The sequence below is a fragment of the Zalophus californianus genome, chromosome 4 (genome assembly GCF_009762305.2).
Source record: "Zalophus californianus isolate mZalCal1 chromosome 4, mZalCal1.pri.v2, whole genome shotgun sequence".
NCBI classification, from domain to species: Eukaryota; Metazoa; Chordata; class Mammalia; order Carnivora; family Otariidae; genus Zalophus; species Zalophus californianus.
Genome location: NC_045598.1, coordinates 159463204 through 159476626, shown reverse-complemented (window position 1 = coordinate 159476626; position 13423 = coordinate 159463204). Strand labels below are relative to the sequence as shown.

Sequence of the window (13423 nt, the reverse complement as noted above, 5' to 3'; positions counted from 1 at the left end):
ATTAATCTTTTAGAACTACCAATCAGTCCCGCAAAAGTGCTAAGCATGTTTGATGCCAGAGAATATCCTTAGACAGAAAGACATAGGAAGTCACTGTCCTGTAAGGGAACCATCTGCTGAAGTAGACCATGGGGACATGGGTGGGGCATTTTTGTATCTACTACATTAAATCAATGAAATGTCATTATGTTAATCATTGAGGGGACACCAAAGAAAAAGAAAGCTTAATGCAATTTTTACAAGTTGAATTTATTTGTCATGTACAAACTTGGGTACTAGGAGTACAATAATAAAATACAACTTGTTCCCATAGGGAGCTTATATCAGCATTGGAAATATATCATCACTTTCTAAGATAAAAGATGTAGAATGAAAGAGTTATAGAAATTTAGAGTAGATGGAGTCCTGGATGAGAGCCTCTTTAAAAAGCAAACATAAATTGAAGTTAGCATTGAAGTACTTAATTGTATTTAGACAGGAACAAGGATAAAAAAAGATATTTTGGGCAAATAGAAAAATCTAAACAGAGATACTGAAGTGAGGTTTTAAAGATGAATTTTGTTACAGGATTGAAAAGACAGGAGACATGAGTACTGTTGTATGTTATTCAATCATCTGTTACTGATGTGTTGAAAGCCTGGACTAAGAAGATAGTAATGGAATGGAATGGAGCCAAGGAAGTGTGCCACTTACTACCCAATAACTCACTTTCCTTTTAGGTCAGTCCCCTACCAGCATGACTTCAAAACCAAAGGGGCCAGATACCTTCAAATTACATTTCAGACTCCCTTCGAGTTAGAGTACCCTGCATATGATCTGGATAATTATAAAGGCACATCCAAATATGGCTGATATTAAAGCTTACCTCCCTGGAAAATAATTCTCGGATTCATATCCACACTTATCCCATCATGCCTACAGTTTTTTAGGCCCTTTAGTTGGATTTATTTAACCCTTGACTTCCTTCTCATCAGGATGAATTTGGGAAATCTAGACAGATCTTTGCTTCAAATCTCTCTGGATATTAGTCATACTCTTTGGTTGTAGACTATTTCTTGAAAAAAAATTATGACCAAACCTCCATCTTATACTGCAATCTGAGTCCCTGTTTAGAGTCCACTTCTTCTGGGAATAAAGTAATGATTTGTTACAAAAGTTTTCCATGGGATGGAATTTTAGTTCCTAAATTGTATAATTGGATCTCTGTTGTCATGTTTCTTCTCCACCTCCTGCTCAACATTTCAGTGGGTTTGATGTGAATGTCCACACTGATCCTCCTTGATAATATTCTTACTGCCTACTGATACCACTGTTTTTTGCATAATGCCAATATACCATGATCTCCAGCTGTTGTGGGGTGTTCTTGTCATTATAGTAGATAATGTTGGTATTTCACCCTGATTGCCAAATAACAGAACACCTGATAAGTTGGATTTTATATTCCGTTGTCATCAGCTATCTTTATTACCATATCTGACAGGTCAAAAGAGCTTTAAAACATCTTTTTTTTAGTTCATAGGCAGGAATACACATTCATGCAGGTGTGCACTTATTAATTTAATTTACTCATTTAAGCATTTTTTGAGTGGTTGCTACCAGAAATCATCCCTCCTTGCATGAGGTTACATTATAGCCCGGAACAAAGGTAAAATGAGATGACACATCAGAAACACCAGCATATACTTGGCCCTTAAGGAATGTCGATTTCCTTCCTGTCTTGCTCTCTCTCCTCTCGCGTTCCATTTTGGGAGTTCCATTGCTGATCTCCTTTCTGCCAATCTCTTAGACTCTCCCCTTAGCATCTGTCAGTGATGATTCTCACTTCTGATCCTTTGTCCCACATTGAAGTCTTTATAACTATCTCTGATGCCGAGTCCTAGTCTTATTAATTTATTTTCTCCACCATTTCTCACACCCTGCCTTGTAATACTTGTTTCTTAACACATCAGCACCTGTGGTGAGGAAATCTTTCACTAAGTCACTAAATGGATAGCTTTGGGTAAGTAATAATTTGTTTCATTGTGGAAAGATTTGAGATTGATACTTCTCTCCTAAAATGTACTTCAAGACTGATTGTACAGAAGTACATATTGGACATATTGGACATATGTCCAATTTTCAGAGGTTGTTTTCTACTTCCTTTGCCTCTCTCTATTATAATTTTTCTACAGAGAAAAAAACACTAGCAAAATTAATCTTATTTAAATGGGGTAAGGAGGGCACCTGGGTGGCTTAGTCCTTAAGTCTGCCTTCAGCTCAGGTCATGATCCCAGGGTCCTGGCATTGAGGCCCGCATCGGGCTCTCTGCTCAGCAGGAAGCCTGCTTCTCCCTCTCCCACTCCCCCAGCTTGTGTTCCCTCTCTCGCTGCCTCTCTCTCTCTCTGTTGAAAAATAAATAAAATCTTTAAAAATAGATAAATAAATAAAAATAAATGGGGTAAGGAGAGGGAGGAGCAAGATCTACAGCAAACTTAGATGTGCTAATTTTTCATTTTAGTTTCGGCTTGTCTTAAGTCCTAATACTAGACGTTTATACCAATAAATATGGCAGCAGAACAAAGAGATAGAACCTGAAGAAGCATGTGGGGAGGGTATGTTTATGGAAGAAATATAGGACCAAACACCCATTTCTGTTATGGAGATTGAAGCCTTAGACTGCTCTTTTAGGCCTCTGTGATATATGTATGTTATAGTGTATATATACAGTGTGTGTGTGTGTGTGTGTGTGTGTGTACATAGTGTATATTATTGTATACATCATTCATGCATTGAGTATATACACTATTATATATTGTATATGCATATATTGTATACATACATTGGGTGTATGTATATAGTGTATTATATATATATACATACATACATATATGTATATATTATTGTAAGAAAATGCTAGAATTATTCTCTAGATTCACCATAGTAAGTCCATCTCCTTAGGAGATGATTGTTCCTTTTTCTATAGAAATGATATGATTTGAAACTTGAATAAAATCCCCCTGAGAGGCAAGGTGAGCAGAAATGAGAAAAGTACTATCAGAAGATAGTCTTCTAAATGTCCCAAGGGGCAAAAAACAGCTAGAGGAGATATCTTAGCCAAGGAAGCACAAGTGAAGGGTGATATAAGCTTTGGCAACTATAACAAAGTCACCAAAACCCATGCTAATACCTGCCAATATTAAGTGATAATAAGGTCCTATAAGTGTGATTTAAACTTGGCTGCAAAATTACATAGTATGGTGGTTTTCTACCCCAGGCTGCCTCCTGGTCATTCTGATTCCAGCAGCCTAAGAAAAAGGTACCAGTACTTTAGAAAATCTCTACACATGACTCTAATGTGTTACCATGTTTGGGAAATGTTGACCTAATAAGCCCTTGTATGAGTGGGTGTGAGTGTATTTTAAAAGATTTGGAAAGGAGAACCTGCCATTTGCTACAGTGACCTTCATTCCATATCTTACCATCACGGACATTTTGTGTTTGTTAATGAGTTATAAATGCAAAGGAACAAAAAGGTGAGAGTTTCACTTTAGGCTTACACAATGTCACAAAATGTGCCTTTTTTCACTGTCCTTGAAAAAGAATATGTATGCAATAGCTCTTTCTCTGTAGCCTATTTCAGGCAATTAAATGAATATATGTGTGTACATGCATATAAACATTATACTTTGGCAAGGTTGAGATCTGTTTTGATAGACCAATTTAAGTTTGAAGACATACACCTAAGACAACTCTGACCTGAAAATATGCTGATTTTTTTCTCTTTTTACTTTTACCTAGTCGCAAGTCAAACAGTGGAAAAGAGCAGGCAATGCTCTGAGCATCCTGCTGAATTGCAGACTTGACTTTCTTATCGGCTAGTTCCCACATTTGCTGAAACAGTCTTGCCAAAGCATGCACAAGGATTTCAAGGGGTCACAGATTTGCAAAGGTGGCCAGTGGAAAATCAGGGGTCTGGTATAGGTATTTCATTTGTTCCTCTTTTTTCCTTGTCTCTAATTCCTGTGTAAGCAACACATTTTTATGTACCGATATCAATCTAGTAAATCATGTGTATTTCCTGAAGATGACTTCCTGTGCTCCAGTGGGATTGTGGAGGAGATTTTTCTCAAGAATTAGGTCGAATTCTGCATGATTAGGGCAAGATGGGAAAGGAAGACTGGGAAGGCAGATATAAATCATAGCAAAGATTATAGCTTTTTGTTTGTTTTGCTTTGGTGATATTCCTTCAGAGAAATACATTGCATTTTCCTCTGACTCTTCATTAGCTTTTAGACCAGAATACATATTATTACTAATAACTATGTTCTGTCTGGTGGCCATCTTCTTAATTAGTCTGAACTGTATTTGATTATAATTTGCTTCAGGTATTATTGGATCATCTTATTTTAGATCTCGTTGTTGTCCTTTGTTTTCTGTTTGTACCAAAGTCATAACCATTCTGTCCTGGAAACACCTAAATCAAGTTTGTCTGCTCTAATTAAGGAAGTTTAATTTCTGATGTTCTGGAACATTCCACTTGTTAGATTTTCCCAAAATATAAATTTCTAGGTCACCATTATAGGAAACCTCAATGTCCACCATTTTATGTCTCCTTGAGAAAGCTTACCATAAAATACTAATGTTCCTCTCCAGTACCCCTTATTGCTATTTATCACATATTTTTAAAAAAGATTTTATTTATTTATTTGTCAGAGAGAGAGAGAGAGCACAAACAGGGAGAGCAGCAGGCCAAAGCAAAAGCAGGCTCCCCGCTGAGCAAGGAGTCCAATGCAGGACTGGATCCCAGGACCCTGAGATCATGACCTGAGCCAAAGGCAGATGCTTAACCGACTGAGCCATCCAGGGGCCCCTACTGTTTATCACATAGTAAGGTTTCTTCAGACAATTGCCATTCTGTGCGATCCACTCGCTTAAATTTTACTGATGGAGCTAAGATACACCACTGTGATAATATGTGAAAAATTATAGTAATTTTTGAAGTTGACTACGGGGTTTAACTTTGTGCTCTTACATGATAGCTTCTATATTACTCTTCAGTAATTTTTTTTTAATTCTCAGAATTTTGATTGCAAGTATTCCTCATTGCCTTAGATAATTGCTACTCTTCTCAAATCATTTTATTCCATCTGGATTTCATGTTAGATCTTGCAAAGAAAGCACAAATATATTTAATATTTAGAGTATTTCTTTTTTTTTAAAGATTTTATTTATTTATTTATTTGACAGAGAGAGAGAGAGAGATAGTGAGAGCAGGAACACAAGCAGGGGGATTAGGAGAGGGAGAAGCAGGCTTCCCGCCAAACAGGAGCCTGATGTGGGGCTCGGATCCCAGGACCCTGGGATCACGACCTGAGCCGAAGGCAGATGCTTAATGACTGAGCCACCCAGGTGCCCCTAGAGTATTTCTAACAGAAATAAACTTATTAGGGTTTACTTTGATCAAGGGGTAGTTTAGCTCATAAATAATACTGAGAAATCATCATTTATTTATTTCTACTTTATCTTATATACATCATTTATTTATTTCTATCATTTATTTCTACTTTAGAGTCCATGTCATGGATTGTGAATGATGCCCTGAAATTATAAGGATAATGGCTTCCAAATATATAGGTTCAAGTGACCCTGCACCTTTTCCATATGATGTTAGATTAGATGTAAATTTTATTCACTATAATGTTCATCTGTTTACTATAACAACTAGCCTAGCATATTACAGGTGGTAAGTATACTGTAAATAGTTGCTGATTGACCTCTATATAAATTATTGAATGAGTGAGTGATTTAGCTATAGTTTTGTGCTACTAGTGTAACCTAAATCATTTTCATAGTGGTTTGATTATATGTTTACATGAGCCACTTCCAGCTCTGAAAAAAACATTATGAAGTATAACAAAACAACACGGGAGAAATGTAGCCAAAGATAATTATACGTGGGATGAGATGAGATTCTCTGACACTCATGCTCGTCTCTGAATGGTAACTTTCATTATGGTTCCATCTACAAATGGTCCCAGAGCACCAGGACAATGGAAAACCCACAGAAAGGAAATAGGCAAAAGTCAAGTCTGTGTATAAACTGCAAGAAGGCAATGTGTCCCTGTTTGAGAGGTAATTAAGACTGTACTTTCCGCTGCCGCCATCTTGGTTCCGCATTCCCCTCACAAAACGCCTGGTGAAGCCACAGAAACCGTCCCTGCTACAGAGCAGGAGTTGCCACAGCCCCAGGCTGAGACAGGGTCTGGAACAGAATCTGACAGTGATGAATCAGTACCAGAGCTTGAGGAACAGGATTCCACACAGGCAACCACACAACAGGCCCAGCTGGCAGCAGCTGCTGAAATCGATGAAGAACCAGTCAGTAAAGCAAAACAGAGCCGGAGTGAAAAGAAGGCACGGAAGGCTATGTCCAACCTGGGCCTTCGACAGGTTACAGGGGTTACAAGAGTCACTATCCGGAAATCTAAGAATATCCTCTTTGTCATCACAAAACCAGATGTCTACAAGAGCCCAGCTTCAGATACCTACATAGTTTTTGGGGAAGCCAAGATCGAGGATTTATCTGAGCAAGCACAACTAGCAGCTGCTGAGAAATTCAAAGTTCAAGGTGAAGCTGTCTCAAACATTCAAGAAAACACACAGACTCCAACTATACAAGAGGAGAGTGAAGAAGAAGAGGTTGATGAAACCGGTGTAGAGGTTAAGGTCATAGAATTGGTCATGTCACAAGCAAATGTGTCAAGAGCAAAGGCAGTCCGAGCCCTGAAGAACAACAGTAATGATATTGTAAATGCTATTATGGAATTAACAATGTAACCATCTGAAAACGAGGACTTTTTTTGGTGTTTCAAAAGAATAACTGCAGCTTGGTTTGAAATTTGTACTGTTTCTATCATTAATAAAGTTATGGCTTCTTGTTGGATAAAAAAAAAAAAAGACTGTACTTTCCAAGTGTAGAACTCATTGTTACATGCACTATGAAATAATGCTTAAAGCATTTGTATTTCTGATGGAGACCTGTTTGGGTTAATATCTTGGTAATGCTTTAGTTGAAAAACACACTTGTACATCAAAAAGTTTAGAGAAGCATCTTTAGTCTTGGATAAATTACATACTTTGTAAGTTAAGCCGAAAGCCGATTTCCCCCCAAATAACATTATTTACATAGATTTTTTAAGCAGAGTATTTTTGTCATAAAATCAGAACTGTATTTGAACAAATTGCTTTCTTAATATTGGTTCAATGTATAAGAAGTACATAATTTCGTAAACATTCAAGTTGAATCAGGAAAAGTTTTCTAACTAACCTTATGCTGAATGTAATTACAAGGTGAATATTCAAAACTAACGGAGATGGCCATTTATAAATTATAATTGGTTTTATCTTGAGAGTGAAAGAGGCTAAGTTTATACTATTTAATGTTATAGTAGCTTTCCAATGCTTTGAAGTTTAATCATAACACTAAGAGTGAGCTCTGATTAAGTAGTAGTTTCACTTTTAACCATTTTCTTTTTTGTTAAGCATTTTTTATGAGATCTACTTTTGAGTGTCTAGCCTTTCTCATATAAACTCTGCTACTGTCCATACTTTGAACAAAATTAGACTGATCAGAACCTGATTCTGCTGTTATAAAACTCATTGTATTTATATTCAATGACCTTACATTTATGGCATTTTTTTTGTACTTCTTGCAGATACATACAGTTAACGCAAAACTATAATGCCTTCTGCATTTATTTCATAAATGGAGACATAATGTTTTTCTGTAAATTATACTCCATACTTCTGGAGAAACAGTAAAATGAGGTTGTTCTTAGATCTCTTTTACAAATTAGAAGATCATCTTAGAGAGGTTAAATAATTTGTCCAAATGACCCAGCTAGAAAGCGGCAAAGCTAGAACTGAGAACTCCCTGAGTAAGAGAAGAGAGTGTTTCAAAGAGAGTGACCTAATTTCTCTTTCTACAGTTGCATTGTTAGTGTATAAGAAAGCAACTGATTTCTGTGCACTGTTCTTTTATCCTGCCGCATTACTGAATCGTTGTATGAGTTCTAGTAATTTGGGGGTGGAGTCTTTTGGATTTTCCACATAAAGTATCATGTCATCTGCGAAGAGAGAGAGTTTGACTTTTTCTTTGCCAATATGAATATTTTTTATTTCTTTTTGTTGTCTGATTGCTGTTGCTAGGACTTCTAGTATGATGTTGAACAATAGTGATGAGAGTGGGCACCCTTGACGTGTTCCTGATCTTAAGGGAAAGGCTCTCATCTTTTCCCTGTTGAGGATGATATTCATTGTGGGTTTTTCATAGATGGATTTTATGAACTTGAGGAATGTTCCCTCTATCCCTATACTCTGAAGAGTTTTAATCAGGAAAGGATGCTGTATTTTGTCAAATGCTTTTTCTGCATCAATTGAGAGGATCATATGGTTCTTCTCTCTCCTCTTATTAATGTGTTCTATCACATTGATTGATTTGTGAATGTTGAACCACCCTTGCATCCCGGGGATAAATCCCACTTGTTTGTGGTGGGTGATCCTTTTAATGTATTGTTGGATCCTATTAGCTAGGATTTTGTTGAGAATTTTGGATTTACAATAGCACCAAAACACATAAGATACCTTGGAATAAACCTAACCAAAGAGGTAAAGGATCTATACTCTAGGAACTACAGAATATTCATGAAAGAAATTGAAGAAGATACAAAAAGATGGGAAAACATTCCATGTTCATGGATCAGAAGAATAAACATTGTTAAAATGTCTATGCTGCCCAGAGCAATCTGTACCTTCAACGGCATCCTGATCAAAATTCCAATGACATTTTTCAAAGTGCTGGAACAAACAATCCTAAAATCCATATGGAATCAGAAAAGACCCTGAATCACCAAGGAAATGTTGAAAAAGAAGAACAAAGCTGGGGGCATCACGTTGCCTGATTTCAAGCTATATTACAAAGCAGTGATCACCAAGACAGCATGGTACTGGCCCAAATACAGACATATAGAGGGGAAATTCAAATCAAAATCACATTGAGATACCACCTTATGCCAGTTAGAATGGCAAAAATTGACAAGGCAAGAAACAACAAATGTTGGAGAGGTTGTGGAGAAAGGGGAATCCTCTTACACTCTTGGTGGGAATGCAAGTTGGTACAGCCACTTTGGAAAACAGTGTGGAGGGTCCTCAAAAAATTAAAAATAGAGCTACCCTATGACCCAGCAATTGCACTCCTGGGTATTTACCCCAAAGACACAGATGTAGTGAAAAGAAGGGCCATATGCACCCCAATGTTCATAGCAGCAATGTCCGCAATAGCCAAACTGTGGAAGGAACCGAGATGCCCTTCAACAGATGAATGGATAAAGAAGATGTGGTCCATATATACAATGGAATATTACTCAGCCATCAGAAAGGATGAATACCCAACTTTTACATCCACATGGATGGGACTGGAGGAGATGATGCTAGGTGAAGTAAATCAAGCAGAGAAAGTCAATTATCATATGGTTTCACTTATTTGTGGAACATAAGGAATAACATGGAGGACATTAGGAGAAGGAAGGGAAAAATGAAGGGGGGTGATCAGAGGGGGAGACAAACCATGAGAGACTGTGGACTCTGAGAAACAAACTGAGGGCTCTAGAGGGGAGGGGGGGTGGGGGGATGGGTTAGCCCGGTGATGGGTATTAAGGAGGGCACGTACTGCATGGAGCACTGCGTGTTATATGAAAACAATGAATCATGGAACACTACATCAAAAACTAATGATGTACTGTATGGTGACTAACAGAACATAATAAAATTAAATTAAATTAAATTAAAAAACAAAGAGAGTGACCTAATGTATTAAAAACTTTGAGATGTTGGAGAAGATAAGGCCAAGAAATGCCTATGGGAACTAGTACAATGGAGGTATGAGAGCAGTTTTGGAAGGCTGGCAAAAACTGGATTAAAATGGGTTTAAGAGAAGCTGAAGTATGAGGAGGGAACAATCTCTTTAAATGTAAACACATTTCAACAAGTATGGCTAGGAGGCGGAAGGGTCTTGAAATAAAGAACATCCAAAGGGAGCAACAGAAAAACCCTTTATTTGCAGCCTTCTGACAGTTAGCAAAAGTGTTATATCTTCAGGCACTTGGGTTCGTCTGAAATACAAAGGTATCATGACCTGAGAATGTGATGCAAGGCCAAACAAATGTTCTGTTTTCACTTCTCAGAAGTAGATGGTCTAAGGATAAGCAAGTCTACAAAAGTAGACTTTGTGAGTTTGAGTGTAGCAAAAACAATGAACAGTTTAGCCATCAGAGGGAGTACACTTGTACTTCTCAGTTTAGCCATAAAAACTAAGGCAAACGGCTTACAATTCTCATTGTTGGGGACCACAAAAATATAAATGAAGCCGTAGTTGGAAGAACTTTTAAAGATGAGAACTATTAGAGCTAAAACATATCCCAGAGAGGAAAAAAATAGACTGATAATGCAGAGGGACAGGGATAAGTAAAAAGTGGAGAGTTGGAGGTGTCAAGAGGAGATGAAATCCAGAACATTGTGCAGGGACTAGCTTTGACAGGAAGAGGCTTAAGTTGTATACATATTAGCTATAAGACGTATGATAAGGCAAAGGACCTATCAGGAGCCAAAGTGGTGGGCTTATTTTTATCTATAAGATCCAGAATGTAGATTATTTTTTCTCAAGCCTCTTTAAGCCCCTATAGTTTATGATTCTAACATATTGTCTAACATGCTAACAAATTATCTCCTGAGAAATTGTTGTGAAACTTTGTAACAGTCTTCTTTCATATGTTCTTAGCTATTTTTCAAGCCATACTTAAAAGCTCATGAAGTCTTTCTGACTTCATAGTTGGAGGGTAAGTCTTCACCATTACCTTTGTTACCTTGGGCAAGTAACTCTGCCCATTTGCCTGTTAGTAAAACAAACACCTACTTCACAGGGTTGTTGTGATAGATCATCTTAAATAAGATAATCTGCCTGCTTGTGATAGTGTCTGGCAAATAGGAAGTGCAATAAATATTAGAGATGATTCTCTTTTTATTCCCAGGAAAAGCCACATTAACCTAGATAGGTTTCATTTTGCTGACTGAGTACCTAGAACATTCCTTTGCCATTTGACAAACTATTACTTTCTCAAAGATATTTATTTAGTGAGTTAGTGAAAGATTCCCTCACCACAGATGCTGATGTGTTAAAAAAATAAGTATTTCAAGGCAGGGAATGATAAATGGTGCAGAAAGTAGATCAATAAGGCTAGGTCTTGGCATCAGAGATAGTTATAAAGACTTCAATGCAGGACAAAGGATCAGAAGTGAGAATCATCACTGACAGATGCTAAGGGGAGAGTCTAAAAAATTGGCAGAAGGAAGATCAGCAATGGAACTCCCAAGACGGAGTGGGAGTGGAGAGAGATCAAGGCAGAAAGAAAATTAACATTTCTTGAGAGCCAGGTATATGCTGGTGTTTCTGATGTGTCATCTCATTTTACCTTTATTCTGGGCTATAATGTAACCTCATGCAAGGAGAGATGATTTCTGGTATTGCTTACCATCTGAGCTCCAGTGTGCAGTGCCTGGTATATGGCAGGCACTCAATAAACATTTGAATGAGTAAATTAAATTAATAAGTGCACACCTGCATGAATGTGTATTCCTGCCTGTAAACTAAAAAAGATATGTTAAAACTATTTGACCTGTTGGATATGATAAAAAGATAGTTGATGGAAATTAAATATATTCAAATATAAAACCATATATATATATGAGATTTATGATTAAAAATAAATATAATTTGTAAACATTTTGATGTCATAAAATCCATCCTATCACAGCGTAAGTCAAAGGAAGTGAAACATGTCAATTTCCTCATCTGTCAACTATAATTTTAACAACTCCAACATCTTAGTTTTTATTCTCAACTTTAGAATTATCTCTAGAAACTTCTTTTGTGATGAAGAATTGTGTACAAGAAGTTAAATAAGTCCTTTAGCTTTACTTCAGTTCTTTCTCTATTACCTTCATTACATTTTTAAATATATTTAAAATTGTATTTAAAGTTGATGTCATTTTAAAGTTCATTTTTATTTATCCTTTTATTTGTATGTGTATGTAAACCTGTATCAAAAAATATATATAATGAATATAGATGAATATAATTCATACATGTAAGACTACATGTATAAATACATCTTCACATATATATATATATATATATATATATAAAAGTTTTATTAATGGTGTTTGTGAAATGTTTAAAATAGGTTGGGTTGTTTTTGGATGGTGTTATTTTAATTTTTTCTTTGGACTTTTCTGTGTCTTTCAGATTTTTAATAATGTAATTTCACAGACTCCTAACCTAAAGGTGTACCTTACATTAATTCTTTCATACCATAAAGTGTCCAGAAGGTAGCTGTTATTCCTTGAATATCATTCCCAGGTTTAAACTAATTCATCTTAATACAGTGGGAGCAATTAATGGGTCTAGTATTACCTTTCCTGCTTAGAAATATCAGTAACTTAAATGTGGCCTAAACTTAATACATGTTTAATGTTTGCTTTCATTTGAGAATTACAATGAAAAATAGGACTGAATCCCACTGAATCTTCAAAATCACATTGAAAAAAATTTTCATAAGCCAATACCTGGGAGAAAATCAGAAATTACAAATTTATTTTTTTAACAAAGTGAAGAAAAGTATAACATGAGAATGTTTATACAGTAGGACTTTAAATGACCTTTCAAGAGTCAATAAATTAAATAAAAGCTTTATTTGTTTTGTGTGAGCTTTTAAAAAAATTCCATGTAGCTCTGGACCTCTCTTGAGAGGCCTTTAGAATTATGTACTTGATGTAATTCTCTGCAAACACCCAGTAGATTACATTAATCCTAAAATCAAGATATGTATCATTTATCTCTGTGTTCTCACAATCCCTGGGATACCACAAATGAAATATGATTTTGTGCGTGTGTGCATATGAGAGAGAGAGAGAGAGAGAGAGAGAGGGATTAGTTATGGTTAGTTCATTTGGTTTTGTTTAATACATGGATGGATGGCTGAATGAGTAATTTTATATTGTCCCTCATTTTAGTCAAGAGAATGAATTATGTGTGCTCATATTCTGATCTTAATCATATAGGATGACATTTTGTCCCCAATTTTTTAACTTCTTTGAGAAAAACTTGAAAAATATAATTGTATATATTTAAAGTGTACAATGTGATGATTTGATATACATATATATTGTAGAATGTTTACCAAGATCAAGGTAATTAACACATCCCTCACCTCACATAGTTAACATAGTTAACTCTTTTGTGTGAGTGTAGTAAGAACGCCTAAGATCTTAGTATAATAACCTCCATATTCATCCATGTTGTTGCAAATGGCAAGATTTTCTTCTTTTTTAT

The 13423-nt window shown here is 36.1% G+C and overlaps 1 protein-coding gene across 1 annotated transcript; it reads left to right on the top strand.

The window, feature by feature from the left end:
- The first annotated feature begins 3891 nt into the window (after positions 1–3891).
- Positions 3892–6923, top strand: LOC113925544 (nascent polypeptide-associated complex subunit alpha-like). The gene is made up of 2 exons (XM_035727075.1): positions 3892–3954; positions 6112–6923. The coding sequence occupies exons 1-2, from the start codon at positions 3892–3894 to the stop codon at positions 6814–6816; spliced, it is 768 nt and encodes a 255-aa protein (XP_035582968.1). The 3' UTR covers positions 6817–6923.
- The last annotated feature ends 6500 nt before the right edge of the window (positions 6924–13423 follow it).